Source organism: Mollisia scopiformis (assembly GCF_001500285.1).
Source record: "Mollisia scopiformis unplaced genomic scaffold LY89scaffold_23, whole genome shotgun sequence".
Taxonomy (NCBI): Eukaryota; Fungi; Ascomycota; class Leotiomycetes; order Helotiales; family Mollisiaceae; genus Mollisia; species Mollisia scopiformis.
Window position 1 is genome coordinate 175,482 of NW_017263603.1, and position 15,606 is coordinate 191,087.

General features: G+C 47.1%; 10 protein-coding genes across 10 annotated transcripts; 3 read left to right on the forward strand and 7 right to left on the reverse strand.

Moving 5' to 3' along the window:
* Positions 1-534: 534 nt before the first annotated feature.
* Positions 535-876, reverse strand: LY89DRAFT_555657 (uncharacterized protein; the record flags this gene model as incomplete). Its single annotated transcript, XM_018208365.1, has 2 exons — positions 535-608; positions 660-876. Coding segments are annotated over 2 exons (291 nt in total), but the record flags the coding sequence as incomplete, so codon positions are not given.
* Positions 877-4,133: 3,257 nt separating this feature from the next.
* On the reverse strand, positions 4,134-4,931 carry LY89DRAFT_539235 (uncharacterized protein; the record flags this gene model as incomplete). Its single annotated transcript, XM_018208143.1, has 1 exon — positions 4,134-4,931. A coding segment is annotated over one exon (798 nt), but the record flags the coding sequence as incomplete, so codon positions are not given.
* A 495-nt stretch (positions 4,932-5,426) lies between these two features.
* Positions 5,427-6,040, reverse strand: LY89DRAFT_654100 (methylated-DNA--cysteine S-met). Its single transcript, XM_018212281.1, has 3 exons — positions 5,930-6,040; positions 5,709-5,870; positions 5,427-5,659 (listed from the first exon to the last, which is right to left on the reverse strand). The coding sequence occupies exons 1-3, from the start codon at positions 5,951-5,953 to the stop codon at positions 5,477-5,479; spliced, it is 369 nt and encodes a 122-aa protein (XP_018065825.1). The 5' UTR covers positions 5,954-6,040; the 3' UTR covers positions 5,427-5,476.
* A 237-nt stretch (positions 6,041-6,277) lies between these two features.
* Positions 6,278-6,670, forward strand: LY89DRAFT_556719 (uncharacterized protein; the record flags this gene model as incomplete). The annotated part of the gene is made up of 1 exon (XM_018208382.1): positions 6,278-6,670. A coding segment is annotated over one exon (393 nt), but the record flags the coding sequence as incomplete, so codon positions are not given.
* Positions 6,671-7,250: 580 nt separating this feature from the next.
* On the forward strand, positions 7,251-8,279 carry LY89DRAFT_738907 (uncharacterized protein; the record flags this gene model as incomplete). Its single annotated transcript, XM_018220416.1, has 1 exon — positions 7,251-8,279. One exon carries the CDS (start codon positions 7,251-7,253, stop codon positions 8,277-8,279), a length of 1,029 nt encoding a protein of 342 aa, XP_018065827.1.
* Positions 8,280-8,300: 21 nt separating this feature from the next.
* Positions 8,301-8,954, reverse strand: LY89DRAFT_594463 (DUF1223-domain-containing protein; the record flags this gene model as incomplete). Its single annotated transcript, XM_018209805.1, has 1 exon — positions 8,301-8,954. The coding sequence occupies one exon, from the start codon at positions 8,952-8,954 to the stop codon at positions 8,301-8,303; it is 654 nt and encodes a 217-aa protein (XP_018065828.1).
* A 692-nt stretch (positions 8,955-9,646) lies between these two features.
* On the reverse strand, positions 9,647-10,145 carry LY89DRAFT_226162 (uncharacterized protein). Its single transcript, XM_018205992.1, has 2 exons — positions 9,947-10,145; positions 9,647-9,862 (listed from the first exon to the last, which is right to left on the reverse strand). The coding sequence occupies exons 1-2, from the start codon at positions 10,029-10,031 to the stop codon at positions 9,735-9,737; spliced, it is 213 nt and encodes a 70-aa protein (XP_018065829.1). The 5' UTR covers positions 10,032-10,145; the 3' UTR covers positions 9,647-9,734.
* Positions 10,146-11,069, reverse strand: LY89DRAFT_226161 (uncharacterized protein). Its single transcript, XM_018205991.1, has 2 exons — positions 10,984-11,069; positions 10,146-10,939 (listed from the first exon to the last, which is right to left on the reverse strand). Exon 2 carries the CDS (start codon positions 10,791-10,793, stop codon positions 10,260-10,262), a length of 534 nt encoding a protein of 177 aa, XP_018065830.1. The 5' UTR covers positions 10,794-10,939; positions 10,984-11,069; the 3' UTR covers positions 10,146-10,259.
* Positions 11,070-11,358: 289 nt separating this feature from the next.
* LY89DRAFT_594279 (putative epoxide hydrolase) lies at positions 11,359-12,438 on the reverse strand (the record flags this gene model as incomplete). Its single annotated transcript, XM_018209791.1, has 3 exons — positions 11,359-11,664; positions 11,720-11,854; positions 11,902-12,438. 3 exons carry the CDS (start codon positions 12,436-12,438, stop codon positions 11,359-11,361), a joined length of 978 nt encoding a protein of 325 aa, XP_018065831.1.
* A 1,032-nt stretch (positions 12,439-13,470) lies between these two features.
* On the forward strand, positions 13,471-15,486 carry LY89DRAFT_758142 (uncharacterized protein). The gene is made up of 2 exons (XM_018221423.1): positions 13,471-13,938; positions 14,170-15,486. The coding sequence occupies exons 1-2, from the start codon at positions 13,789-13,791 to the stop codon at positions 15,457-15,459; spliced, it is 1,440 nt and encodes a 479-aa protein (XP_018065832.1). The 5' UTR covers positions 13,471-13,788; the 3' UTR covers positions 15,460-15,486.
* The last annotated feature ends 120 nt before the right edge of the window (positions 15,487-15,606 follow it).

The following is a 15,606-nucleotide window of genomic DNA, read 5'->3' on the forward strand; positions in this document are numbered from 1 at the left end:
TTCATTCCACCATTGAATTATTAGCTACCCTCATGAATACATACATATATTGCGTATACAACGGACAGACTATCACCGCTCGTCAGGGCTGACGTTGTTTCCTATACTCTCAAAACCCGAATGCTGATGTGATACCATCGTACTCGTCGGACTCCACATCTCAGCTGGTGAGCTCTGCGTCCCATAGTGACTCTCATGATCCAATTCCGCCGGATGGTTGAGATTCGTATCACTTAGTTCGCCGGGTTTGCTCTGATCATGTAACTCTGCTCCCTTGGGCGGCACATCCGGTTTGTCTTCCGCCGGCCATGTTCCTTGACTCGTTCCTATCATTGCTGGTTTGTTGTCTGTTCCATCCTCTGGACTTGTTGCTACTACTGCATTTTTGCGATGTCGTCGGTAGAGAAAGAATAGTCCTGCTAAGATGATTACCGCTCCGGCAATGGATCCAATCGAGGCCCCAACCTTCACGCCTGTCGATGTTCCACCCGACCCCGAATTGGTGTTCACGGCATTTTGGTGGAAAGTGGAATATGGTTGGGCACTTGAGGGGTTCAGCGCGAAAACCATTCCATCTTCACATTCGGTGCCTTGTTTTGAGTAAAACCCTGTCAAGTGTTAGTACGAGCATAGATCGAGTGATTACTGTCCATGCTTACATTCTGAATTTGAGCTTGTAACACTGATCGTGTAATTGGGAGTAGTCGTGTCTGCATTGTTGACATTCGCCTCGTAGCCAGAATCGAGACCTCCAGATAGTCTTTCGCAAGGATTGTCGAAAGTTGACTGCGTTACTGAGTGATTCCCAGACTCGAACAGGAACAATATCGAATCTCCAACACTAGCATTGACCGAACTGGGCGTGAAAACAAGATCAGTGTCCGCAAGAACCTGTTTCTTGTCAGAGAAAATGGCTAGTCAGTGCATATTGGCTTACTGTGTGAGTAGTTGCCGCGGTTGCTGAACTTGAGGCTGCTGCAGATGTGATACTTGGCACTTGAGCAACTCCGAAAGCATATCCGTCAATGGGATACGCATATGCTTGAGCATTTGTGACCGTCGCCGAGAATGTCGTAGTTGCCGTGATTCCAGATGATCCATACGCTGTGACTATAACAGGAGTCGCTTCGAGTATTGGTGTATAACATGTTCCTCCAAAAGCTGGTCTGTCAATGAACACGGTCGATGTTGGCTGGGCAAATGAATATCCGCTACAAAACATCAACACTATTCCTCATAATACGTTTATTGCACCCACCTCGGACAACATGCGATGTAATTTGATGTATAGGGACCAACAGCTTCATAGTTTTGCGGACAGATGAGCGGATTGAAGGCAGGTTGCGTGACGGCTCCGGCGGACAATAACCAACTCGTTATATATTGACTCGGATAACAATCTGTGAAAGTCGACCCTGGAACCGGCACCGGCATATTATTCCATATCTCATACTCCCGATTCGCCAACATCGTCAACCTGTTTTGCGTACATGTCGTCGCTGAAGGGGTGAAGGTCGTCGTCAGTGAAGGCGTAACCATTGCGAGACTACTCAAACTACTAGCAATCGTTGCCGTTGAGGATATAGTACTGGAGACAGACATAATTGGTGACCTGTATCCCAGAGATGACAGTGAAGAACGAAGCTCGGAGGGGACGGGATCCTCTATATTTCCCTCCTATTGATCGCCTATCGCTCTTCTCTTCTGGGTGTCCACATATGTTGTGGAACACAGGCAGGGGTGGGGGCGGAGGGGCGCACGCTACTGCAAACTCGGGGGTCCGTTCCTGGCATGCCTTGCAGAAAATGGGTGCGGCGCAGCCTTGAAAGAGCTGTGCATGCTGCAAGTACTTTGGCAGAATGAGATGGCGTGCTTTCATAGGCTGGATATGTACAAGATGTACAAGGTGATCTAATCCAGACTTCGGGGTCAGAAGTCGGGTTTGATTCGAGGAAGTTTCTCGTCAGCCCATGTGGTGAGATGTCAGATAAGCGTAAGGTTACAGCGTTGTACATATTGACTGCTGACTGTAGTTTTCGCAGTTGGAAGTGACAGCCGGATAGGCGATACCCGTAGCAAATACAACGGTGCTTGGTCACAAATGGCGGTACTCGTGGCTGAGAGAGAGGCTGAAGCTTGGTGGTACTTCGTAGTTTGGCGTCAACAGATGACAGAGATAACCTTATGTAGATTACAAATGTGCAAGCGCTGGACCCCATGCCCCTAGTGTTTGTCCCGGGACGGCTCGATGTGGTCCGTAGAGTATCTTGATTCTAGCTTAGAATTTACCACAAAAGCAAATTCCAGTCCAGGAACTGAAACCTGTACCGTAGTTGCGTAATGGACCTGTTGTTGGCAGTGTCACGGACCCCACGCGTGATGGTAAAGGATGGAGTTCCAGCGTCTGTACAACGCTGACAGCGGCCGACATCACCATGCCCTTGGTTGTCGTCGGGAAAAACACCTTCTGTCAAGGAAATTTTATTAGTCGACGTTAGTGCCATGCGTCCGTCCATGAACTCAATTGGCTCCGCCCGCACTGCGCGCAAGATGCCTTCTCAGGTCATAGACATGCCGATCCGGCAGAATTGTGGGAAAGTGGACAAATGTGCCAATCGGAGAGAAGTTACAAGGAAGAAAGATTTGTTATCGGATGAGGAATCATAGAGTTGGATTACTTGATATAAGTGAGTGTAATCCAAAAGGGGTCGCCAGGCGAAATCTTGAGCGTTTTCGACAAACGCAAACATTTACAAGCCTACAAATTGATCTTGAACACAAATGACTGACGGTCAGGAGCAACAGTAACATGCATTTGATGCAAATTATTCTTGATTGGCATTCGGACGAGGCACAGTCTCATGACCCCACTACACTTTTCGTGCGTCGGGAAAGCAGGGTTCTGGCATGGCAGCATGGATACTGGGATTACTTAACCCACATGCATCTGGGATGTTTGCCAAAAGAAGCAGGCGGTGTAGCGGAAGAATCATGGGTATCTTTCCAAGGTTTGCTGAATAAATTAATTTTGGCCCCCAGCTCCTGAACCATACATATATTGAAGAAACCACCTCTCTCCTGTTTCCTTTACGCGCCCAGCCAAGAAGCAGAGCCAAAGCTGAAAGTTGAAAGCTTACGATGTGTGCAAAGCTGAAGCTCACGATTACCACAACCCGCGATATCCCCAGCTACTCTCACGTGCTACTCACCAGCTTGGAAGTCGACGATCCTTCTTGACCAGCAACCCTGCAGACAACGGGAGAGAAAGTACAGTGTAGTTTGCTACTTGGTCATAAGTCTTTCGTCGGCGATCAAAAAAAAACCTCTAGAAAAGAGAGAATAGGAAACCTGCCGACAAGATCAAACGGCGAGTTTCCAGAGGCGTGGTTGCGTTCCGGTTCATCCTTCCCGCCCCGCATGAACATGGATTTTCCGAATCCTTGCTCATGTACGTCGTCTGTTTTTCAATTATCGGGTACTTAAGTGTCGTATCTCGCATGGTATGCTTGCCGTTGGCCTTCAAGCACGGTCAAAGTCGCTGGCTTCTGACGACAAAATGTTGTAACATCGATAGCTGTCTTCCCTTTTGCGTTTTGTTTTCTGGCGAATGGAAATTAGAGTTGTCAAACTCTGGCAGAGCTAGAAATAATCCAATATGTTTGACTTTCTGCTTGCGCCTCAAAATCCTTCCATATTCGCTTCTTGACGTGTCATCTCGTTGCTGGGAATTACCTGTTTTATTCTAGCATCCTCTCCTCATCTACGCCGACGTGTTCGTGTTGCCAAGTCTTTCGTATTCCCATACTAAGTTATGTCAAAAACTTTAGATAGGTGCCCATTCTTGGAAGTTCAAAGTTTATGACAAAGTCATAGCTTCTGCGCAATCTTCCATTTGTAGACTTGATATGGGCTACAAATTGACGACACCAAGGTGCACGCCACCGATTTGCCATGGGAACGTAGCTAGAGGCGCACACATCACTTGATTGCAACGAAGAACACATTTCACATAGCGCAAGTTTGATTACTTATTACTTACAACACATCATCTACTACGTTACTGCTAAGAGTATTTGCCGTGATCTCTTCTCCTTTGTCTAAGACCTAAAGTTAAACCAATCTCTCACAGCCACCAGATCGTCAACATTCAGCACACTCACCCCCAAGCCCACCAAATTCTCCCACACCTTGTTTCTCAAAACCTCTGGGGACCCAGGCGCATCCCAATATCTAGTTTTTAGCCCCAGTGCAGTTGCCTGCTGAACTTGCGCCACAATCACTGAGTTCTGCCCTGCACTAAACTGCTGTCCAACTCCTCCAACTGCTCTCCCCATGGCAGTACTCGCATAGTATGAGTTTGTGTTATCATATTTACCATTGCTGTTTGCCAAATCTCCTAGAGGTGCGTCAAAGAAGACATCACGATAAGTTGTGTTGGCGATCACATCGTTCAGTAACGATGCTCCAGTAACCACGACAGTGATAGGTCGCTGAACAACGCCCGTCTCAGGCTTCCAATACGTCAACCAGTCCTTCTGCCTGAAGTCATCCAATTGACTCAAGAATAAATTCCAAGTTTTCCCAGCACTATCTTTGAAATCGACGAGCAGAATAAACGAAGTCTGAGGAGTTTCGTCAAAAATCCCTTTCACTACCCCGGCCGCAACATTCTCAGAATTTCCATTCTGGCCTTCCAGAATTGCCTTCAAAGGATCAAGATACAGACTTCTCAATGTCCAGGCAGAATTGAGTCGACCCCCATCATGACCAACCAATAAATCCTTCCCACGGACGAAAATATCAACCTCCGTACTCACACAGCCGACTGCCAAGCTTTGATAGAGCGGGATCTTTTGGGCATAGTCGTTATGTGAGTGACATTGAATTGGATTTATTCCGGTACTGAAGTTGGGGAGCCAGGATGGTGAGATTGGGGTTGTGGAGGTTGTGGAGGTTGGTGGAGTATAAGAGCTGAGGATCTGGGACAGGCCGTTTGGGGGCGGTAGGGGCCGGATTGGGCGGCTGAGTGCGGCTGATACGAAAGCAAAAACGCTGAGAAGGTAACAAATACGCATGATGATTACTCATGAGCGAGCTAGATGCGTCTCGTTTGCCGATAGTATTCTAAAGGAATAGCTTGAAGTAGTTCCACAACTATGCGCTGTCGACTGTTGAGGCGAGCGCTCAGAGATTGAATGAAGTTGGTTGCTGGGATTGATCGAAGATGAGAAAAACACCTCGAGACCCCGCAATAATTTGTATGCTTCCATATTTACATCTCGACTGGGAAGAAAGTCTCTCGTCCTCCAAAAATGGTATAGGTCTGGTACATGATTGAGGAATTTGGTACCGAACGGGAGCTTGTGAACGGCCAGCTTAACTAATTCCACCAAAAGCAAAGCCACGAATGCACAAAGAAATTTTTTCGCACGATGGACTTTATTGATATTTGCTTATATTTCCGGTCTCTCTTGACTCATTTCCATGGCTTCTTCATTTGGTTTTCCTCCGTATCAAATCCGTCCCACCATGAATTGCCATCCACCAAGTTAAGTTTCTCGTCAAAGAGTACCCCTTCACCCTTCAACAATCTTAGCTTCTCCACCTGATTAATCTTTGAAGGTGCATCTTGAGCATCTCCCTTGAATCCTCCAACCGACTATGTTCTCATTAGTACAATTTTGGTCTTCGTAGGATGTTCGACTCACTCCATCCGCGCAGATAATGCGGTGACATGGAACCTCAGGTGCATACGGATTTCTTCTTAACGCACCTCCGACCGCTCGAGGTGACGATGATAGTGCTTTTGATAGAGCGGCATAAGAAGAGACTTTTCCACGAGGGATTTGGCATAGAAGAGCATAAACTCGCTTGAAATCGGTAAGTATACTGATGCGGGGTAGTGGGGTACAGTAAAAAGCTCTCAAACCTCTTGATATTCCGTAACTGCCATACCGATGATATTTCGTTGTGAACTTGAGTGAGATTTGAAAGTACGCAGCGCTGAAAGCACAGCTTATATGCTTCTTGCGAGTGACTGAGTCCGGTGAGGCCTGTTATGTGATTGTGCTATGATTGGTCACTTCTGGAGCAAGGAGCTGCTTAGTCAACCGTGGCCACCATCTTCGTGATATCTCATTTGCGACTTCCACCGCAATGATCCATGACCAAGAATCGCATTCATCTCTGACTCACAAAGGCATGATATGGAATCAAATCCCTTCTTCTGATCAACTTCTTTCTCTTCATACATACCTTGCTTCCAACAATGTCTCCGTTTGCCACTACAAGCAGCCGCTGGGCAGCTCTCCAATCTCGAGACCCCGCTGCAGCCAACGCATTCATTTACAGTGTCACTACAACCAAGATCTATTGTCGACCGACTTGTCCTTCGCGTCTTGCTCGACGAGCCAATGTTGTCTTTCACAGTAGTCCGTCTGAAGCTGAAGCAGATGGGTTTCGTCCTTGCAAACGCTGTCATCCCGAGGTCACCGCGAATGACGGCGATTCCCAGAAACAAGCCGTTGCGAAAGCTTGCGAATTATTGAAGAAAGATGGTGAAAATGGGACTAAAATGCCTGTCAAGACTTTGGCAGCCAAGGTGGGGTTTACAGAGTGTCATTTCTGTCGAATATTCAAGAAGGTCATGGGCGTCACGGTCGGAGAGTATAGGAGGCATCTTGAATCTCAAACAACGGCAAACACCTCGAAGGTGGTTATGTCCTCCGATTTCGATCAAGCGTCCGTTTCGAATATGAGCACTCCATCGGACCACCTCATTACACCTAACGAATTCGACTTGATGTCAGCATTCAATACCATCACTCAAGCAGAGCTCGATAGCCTCAACAACATCAACTACAACATGCACTTCCTTGAATCAGCGGACCCAAACTATTATGGATTTGAGACCTCTCAATTCTGCCAGCAACTGCCATCTGAGCCATTACTCATTGGGCCAGGAGAAGATATCTTTGGATTCGTGGATTTCGAAAACCCGAGCTCTCTCTGAGCATTAGTCGGATGCCCACCACACGCCTCACTTAGACTATTGTGCGCCATACGTATACTAAGTCACTCGGTCCCATACTTATGTCGTGGCCGAATATGGCAAAGAACATTACGGGAGCGGGCCGCAATGGGGGCACACATTTGTCTTCATGCCAAATCCTAGATCTCTAGCGGCCATTTTTGCACGATCATATCAATTCTCGAATTGCTGTCTTTCTGCAGTCCACGTCATGGAAAAGATGCCTAAGACGGTAGGAGGAAGCCAGGTGCAGGTTGGACCTTCAGAGACTCAAGAGGCTGGAAACTTTGGAAATCCTAAGATACCCAAGTGTACGTCAACGGTTACAACATTGAAGTCACAACTATCCAAAGCGAAGGACAAAGTGTGTCGACGATCGCCACTTTTATCATTCCTTCAGCTGCCAAATGAGTTGCTGGTGAAAATCATCACAATTGCTTTTACGCTGGAGGAACCACGACGCATCATCATCAGCCGACCTCCAAAAACAAACGACGATATCATCGGATACGATATGGTAGGGCTGTACGCATGCCCGCACCCATTTCAGTTGGTCAGCCACAAATTTCGCGAGATGACTTTGGTGGCTAGGAAACCCCTTTTTGCTGTTCATAATTCTCTTGGAATGGTGGTTGCGCCTGGACACATTTCTTGCGATATCGAGAAGGATGAGATCGTAATCCTCCAGTCTGTGCTAGACTATGGAACTGAATATTACGTTCCTGATTTGTTACGGATGTTGCTGGTTCAGATATACTGCAGAGAATATCTCTCCCCTTCGCAGATCAAGACGATCCACAAGTTCCCAGATGTCTCTAAAGTCATATTCATTCACGAGGCCTATCGTCGCCAGTACCTCCCAGTCGGATCACACCACTTGGTTCAACATGGGTTGCTTCCTTGGAGAGAGCAACTAATTAAGGATGAGATAGCCGAGGATAGTATGGACCATCAAATGAAGTATCCCAATGATAACCGTCCTGGTTTTGTATGGGCCAGGAAGTCGAGATTCTCACAGGGCAAAACTCCTACTGAGCCATTTGTAGAACCCATGTATATCAAGATGAAGCTAGCTAAGGATTCATTCAAGATGTGGCTATACCCTAAGCTCCATCCAGAGTTTGGCGAAGAAGAGGTGCGGCGACGCGCTCACTGGGTAGCGACTGGACATTGGAGCAACAGAACCATCTGCGAAGGCAAAAGTCACAGATGCAAATCGAGAAGTCGGTTTCCCAAATTGGGCATCTGAAATGATTACTGCAAGGAACTACTATACACGCATGGCTCCCAGAATATGGCCGTCACGCTCCTTCTGTATCAAGATCGCCATTTCCAGACCGTGTCTCTTTTCTGGCAACTCGAATCTTTCAACACCTCCTTCCCATCTTCCAATAAGTTGAAGATCTCGAACAACATTTCGATGCGGGATCGTTACCCCACGATTTTCGCCTCTCAAAACCTTCACTGGAGCCGGCTCAATTTCGTACCAAACGACTTCTACCAAAGCTGCGCCTGTCTCACTTCCATCGACCTCAACGGTCTTTCCTCCTCCCATGGTTGAATTCGAAATCGCCAACTTGACCATCTCTCCTCCATTCATTTCCCTCATCCCCAAAGTCTTCTCAACGTTCCACCACCCTCCGTCCAACTTCTTTGCACCACCATCGACAATGACCTGCGGGGTAAAAGGAGATCTCAGGCCCATTGCACGAACATAGTTCCGCTGCCGTTCATCCCATCGCGGATTAGAGAATGTATCTACCCAGGAGAGGTGATTCCAGTATGTCACTTCGTACGTTAAGAGGAGCGCGTTGGTGGAGTCTGATTGGATGGTATTGAGAAGGTGCGTGTTGGCTGGCGGACAGGAAGAGCAGGATTGCGACTGAAAGAGTTCGACGACTGTTAAATCTCCCTTAGTTTCCATCGCTGGGTAGTAAGTTGAGGAGAATGAGGTTCGTTGGGGAGCGGGAGGTGGTGAGATCGCGTTCTTGAGTTTGCGGAAGGGGTTCATGGTGGTGATTGTTGTTCGTGTGTTTGGTTTTGAGTTTCGTGTTCTGTAGATACTAAGGCAGGTTTGCAAAAAAGGGAATTGATTTTTGTGTTGTATCTATAGTTCATGATGGTGGTTGATTCCAAGTTGTGAGGGCTGTGTGGCGCGGTGCAATTGATGTGGAATCATCAGCGCTTACGCTAGCAGGCTCAATGATGCATTGTTCAAGATCTGTCAAAACTGATAATTGGAATAGATGTAAATTTATCTTGACAGATCTGCTAAGTGTCAATGATATCAGCGACTTGCTGCTGAAGGGTGATTCAACCTGGCCGTTGCTCAGATGAAGGTTGGAGTGGCCGATTGCACGTGACCCGAGATTGTTCCCATAAATCTGGAAACTGGAGACTAGAGCTTGTAATCTCGTACGGAGCTCTAATTTTCGGTTGACTAAAAAGCGGCTTTCTCTCTGCATCTTTTCTCCATGTGATTCTCGATGAATAGATCAGCTGAAGGTAATATGGGATGGGGCTTGCCATAGTCCCAGGAGGGTTTATGAAGCTCAGTCAAGGTAAATGAGTGAACGGCAGAACGGGAACTAGAAACAATACAGAAATCGAGGTAGAATACATGAACATTCTATGTTTTTTATTGCCAGCCGAGATTGAGAGACTAATCATCGAATGCGACCTCAGATCGTCTGGCTTGCAAGCGTCAAGAAACAGCCCAAAGCAAATAGAAACCCGCGAATGAAAAATGCTCATGAAAACAAGTTAGGTCCTCACAAAGTTCCAACAGTTTGGCCCAGCCCCTCATTTTGCAACAAAGAAACGACCGTAATACTAAGCAGCGGACTGGCCAAGGTCAAGAGACCGGGCCCAAATCATTAGCCAAGTGAACCAGTAAAGCATAAACAGCAGCGATACCCTTTCCCGCTCTCGCGCTCTCGAGACGATAACTCAGTCGAATCAGTTTCCTAAGCCACCATTCTATTTCAATACCGAGTACCATTCACAACAAGAGCTACCAATTTGATCTCAGGCAAGGCATATCCAAGCTCAAGCTCGGCCTCGGTAGGAGGGTCTTTGCCCTCTCTCTCATGTTGAAGTTTGATAGAATACTCACGTTCTCTGACTTCGAGATCCCATGTTTCACAGAAAAATTGCTTGGCCTCGTTGAGGACTCTCCATTCATTAGAGGTGGCATTCTCCTCGGAGATATCAACAAAATCGAAAGGGCCTAGGATGATTGGCGGAGCTTCCGAGTAGTATAGCAGATCTCGTCAGGGGCGTTCTTGGGCGAAGAGAGAAGTGGTTCGAGAGCAAACACTTGGTCGGGTGGGAATACGTTGAAGGCACAAGAGGATGGTTTCGTCTCTGCAGACCATAAAGCGAGAACTGCTTCGTCACTGTACCATCCCATTGGGCAGACCCGATCCATCGTAACATTACTCATGATCTCGGGTTGGTAAAAGAACATCAGACTGTCCTGTTGGTAGCCTACTTCAAAGCTCAGCTCGAAATATTTACAGGTAGCAGACCGCGATTCCTGGTTGGCGAGAAGACATCCAGGGAATTGTGTCGTTGTATACTGGAAAGTTTCTAGCCACTTATCGGTTGGAGCACCGTGAACTTCCGCCGAATACGTTACTTCCCCGGTTTTCGGCGCCCAGATATCAAGATTCCTAGGCAGGTTCGCAACCTTTTCCCATATCGCAATTCTAATTTCCGGTGGAAGTCGTGGAAAGCAAGTGAAGGTGCCCGAGTCTGCCATATCGTTGACAATGACTTCTGAAAGTCTGGAGGGAATCGAGCTTCGCAGATGGAATAACCAAGGTATCGTCAAGCAATCGGATGTAGGTTTTGAGGAATGGAGGTTCTGCCGTTGCAGCGTCGAATTGAAGATTTGTTTGTGCTTGTCTGTTACGATTAGCTGTGTCTGAAGTACACACAATATTACTCACATTCGATCAAAGTGCTTTATCTTACTCCCCTCCCAAATGCTTCAAGTTCATAGTTTGCATAGGGAGGTGAGGTTAGTTTAGGTGACGAAATTAAATGATACCTACCGGCACTAGTCCCACTTTTTTAGCGTGTTCAACCCCGTCCAACGGACTCACACACACACACACACACTCACCTCGCTTTGAATTTATCACCGATTCAGTGTTGATCATTCAAGATTTCTTCACCTAGAAGAACTTCGAACCGTATTCCTTCGTTTCCATCATTCATCAATGAGTCGCTCGATCTGTGTGTCAAGTCTTGAAAGTATTGTCCTAATCAGTTCCTTCGTACTGAGGGGTAATCATAAACCCCTCATATATCCGTATTTTCAATCAAAGGCTTCTGAAAAACTCCTCCAGCGTACTATTCACCTCATCTTTCTTCTCTATTTGTACCCAATGCCCACTCTTGTATTCCACAACTTTCAAGTTCGTTACATGCTCCCTCATCGCATTGATAGCCAAGGCATTGGAAAGAGGATCCTCTTTCGCCACGATCATGAGGGCAGGCATGTCCAATTTTGGATCTGGCTGTCCATTTTGCTCATCTGGGAGATTAAGGTCTTGACCTGCGCATTTGTACCAGTTCATTGCAGGACCGTAGTCATCCTTCATGATTCTGCGGTGCGTGGCCATTTCCTACAAGTCCAGTTTAGTACGGCAAATTTCGAATCGCAATGAAACAGCGCCTTACCTCATCAGTCACATATGCACCTCTCTTTTCTATCCGATCACTTGTTGCGAAAGCTTCGACCGCCCCGAGTGGGGCGATGTGCTCCCTCCAAATAGAAGGTTCTGCTGGATACAAAAGCGACAGAAAGGACTCAATCTGGGTTGTTGTTACTCACCATCCAATGCGAGGGAAGTTTGACTGACATGTGCTTTCAATATCTGAGCAGCATCTTCCTTCTCAAAAAACTTCCGATAGCCATACATTTCGTAGCCCAGCTTCTGCTTGGTTAATACATTGATAGGATCGGCGCTCATACTTCGCCCTGGGGCTATATATGGTACGGCAAGGAATGAGCAGCTAAAAAATCGCTCAGGGTAGTAGTTTGCGAATCTAGAAAGCATGAAGCTGCCCCAATCATGACCAACTCCATGGACTTTGCTGACTTCCACGTGATCGAGAAGCTCGTTGATCTCCGCTGCCATCTTCTTGCCGCGATAATCGGCGAGAGTGGTGGGTTTCTCAGTTTCCCCATATGCAAGCAGATCAGGAGCAATCACACCAAATCCGTGGGAGGAGAAATACGTGACTTGATGGCGCCAGTCGAAGCTGCTGGAAGGGAAGCCATGAAGGAAGAGGACTGTGGGGTTTTGAGCCTTAGCTGGAATGTGGGCGTAACTGTAATTTGCGCCTGAAGGTAATTTTACCACCTTTGAGTCGTCAGGGAATGCGATTGTTGCCATTGTGGGTTCTCTCTAAGTTTGATAGTGCAAACAACTTCCAGCGTCTCGAACCCTAAGTAACGTTGAGGCAAGGGATATCCGATGTTTTACATCGTGATAGCATAGTCGTTCCGAGGTTTTCGCAGCCTCGGCAGTACACGTGCGAATTAATGGAAGTTACGTGATTGCAGGTATGTCTCACGATTTATGCGGCGCAATTATTTTTCCGACGCTTGACCTGCCATTGGAAGCCCTTCCGGCAACTAGAAGCCGAGTGAGAAGATAAGTCACTAATCAGCGAACACCGAGGCAGCAGAACAATTTGACATGGAATAATGATTCTTATATTCACACGAGAACAGACAAAGAATCACTAGTGGCAATGCTCTGATTCGAATGGGTAATGTGTTTGGCCGTGATTCATGTTCGGTTACTTAAGCGAACCCCTGACCTGCCCCTTATTTACTCCACCCCCACTACTTGCATTTCACGCATCAAGACTCTAATCGCGCGCTATCATCAAATACCACGACGCCGACGAATGATGAATGACTAGCAAAACGAATTGGTTATCCGATTTCCATCAATGCTCATGATCTGTCGGGCCATTCAGTGGAAGTGTTGTCGCATTCTCAAAAGGCAATCTTTCGCAAACATTGGCGAAGCCGAATAGAAAATAGAATGACTTGCAGAAGAAAGCCGGAATTTGAGTTCTTCAGGATTCTTCGCTATCAGCCGTACTCTGATCACTGTAACTAGAGTACCAGAAAGCGAGAAGTATATAATACTATCCGGTAGCCGCAGGGTGCTTTGCTAATTCGATTATCGTCCTTGACACTGCCCTCGAATTCTTGAACCAAGGCTGAATCATGTCTTAACACTATTGCGAAATGATGAGCGAATGATTTATCTATATTCCCGCCCCAACTCCTACTGAAACACTTTGTGTTCACCCTTTTGGAGTCCCCGGCATGTACATATATATACATAGCTTAACCCTCCCCAATCCCAATCCCTATTCGCTCAATACCAATTCACCCCAATCTCAATCCACTCCAATTTCAATTCAACCCAATTGCCCACTAGTCGCCAAAAAGGTCCACTAGCTTTCAAAGAGGTTTAGCTCCAAGCGCAACTCGAGGGCTTAGGTATATAAAATTCTTCTATCCTTGTTTTTACACCTTCTTCTTCCACCATCAGACAACAATACTTGAAAAATTTGTCATTCAATTCGATACACTCCATTCATCAGCGACTTAACACTTAATGCTAACAATCAACAAATACCTCCCGAACACCTCCCCCTTCACATTTCTCGCGCAATAACAGCTCACGATCGCAATTTCCATCACCATCGCCTTGATCATCAAGATGGATTATCGAAAGGCTCTTGTCACGACCCAACAGGAACGAGATACCGAGAAAGCACGAATCGATGCTGAGAAATCCCGCGTTGAGGCCGAGAAGGCGCGTATCGCATTGGAGATTCACACCGCTTTGGAAGCTAAGAACATTTTGAAAGTACTCCCAAGAGGTTGATTCCCTGCCATTGTTCTTTCTTACCAGCCATTGACTTTACATACAGAGATCAGAGATATCATCTGGCGATATCACCTCCATCGTCCCGCAGCAGTTCTGCCTGGCTATGTCCAACGTTATTACACCACCGAAAGAAAGGTTGGTCATCAGCGCTACTAGCACAACTTATGCACAGCACGAAACTACAAGTATCAATGGGCTGAGAAACGCTAGGTGTCGAGAGATACTCCTGGAAACACGTATTGGCCCGAGTTCTTCCCTGGTTATTATGTGGATGAGAAGGTAGAATTGACGGTCGAGATCTTGACAGAGCCAACTTCGGAGCAGGCCCGGCTCATTGCTCTCGGTGAGAGAACTCTGCCATTCACCTTCGATTCAGAGTTCGGAACACAAATTGGATGCGATGTCATGAGCCGCGGACAAGGAAATGATAAATTCTACCAGATCATAAACCGTATTAACACAACCGTCGTCCGCTTCACGGGACTTGCTCTGCTGCAAGTCTGTAAGCAGATATCGGCCGAGTGCAGTCAGATCCTGTACGGAGAGAACTCGTTCGTGTTCAACACTGGCACTGAGACCACTATGCGATACACGGGCCTGCATGAGCATGATGAACTTGAACATTTTCCCCATTGGATCCCCGGAATGCCAAGAGAGAACGGCTATCCTCGAACTTCAAATCAATTCAACAATGCGATGAATCGCATGTTCGACCGCGATGGCTTCCTCCCGAAATTTGTAGCCAGAAACCCAATGCTGCAATTCTTCCACCGAATTGGACCAGTCAATACCTTGTTGTTGACCAAGATCAAGGTCGAGGGCCAAATGAAGACATTGTACAATCATCTTCCCGAGGAGTCGGAATCAGATAGATCTCTCGGATTTGCCAGATTCCTGCCCATCCTCACAACGGTCCTCAAGGAAGCCTGTCCGAATCTGAGAGAGCTCACATTGTATATCGAGGATAAGAAATTCCATTTTGACTACAAGGAGTCCAGATTGTGGGACAATGATCCATACAACAAGAGTCGCAAGTCAGACGAAGATCGTATCGATGAGGTTGTCGAGAGAGTCGTAACTACATTGGACTCTTTGCCAAGTCTGAACTTGATGCCACATCACTGCTACGATGGCTGGGATAATAGTACCGGCTTCGTGTCCAGAGATACATTTGTGGACGAGTGGGAGAAGTCTGTCAAGTGGATGAAATATGTCAATCAAAGAGCGAGAACACAACAGATCAAGAGAGCTGGGGAAGTCGGAATCGCAACTGCCTTGGGTCAGATTGTGATACAAACGACTGTTGAGAGTACAGCACCCACTCTGCACGCTCAACAAGCAAGTGTTTCCAACTCGGGTCATACAAACCACTCTTCAGGACCATCGGGATCAAGCTCGAGAGGCAATGGAAGAGGCAGGGGTCAAGGACGTGGAGGACGAGGACGAGGGGGCCGAGCAAGAGGTCGTGGCGGAAGAGGCGGAAGAGACACTTCGCATTAGGTGTTGTACGACAGTATTGATTTTGGAGAGGCGCTTTTTGGTACATTGGTACACGTCAGTTGGGGTCTCGTGGAGGAGGTATGACTGCGATCATTTTGCCAGTAGCTGGATGTAGCAGCGAACTCCTAGAGTGAGAAAAACTGCATC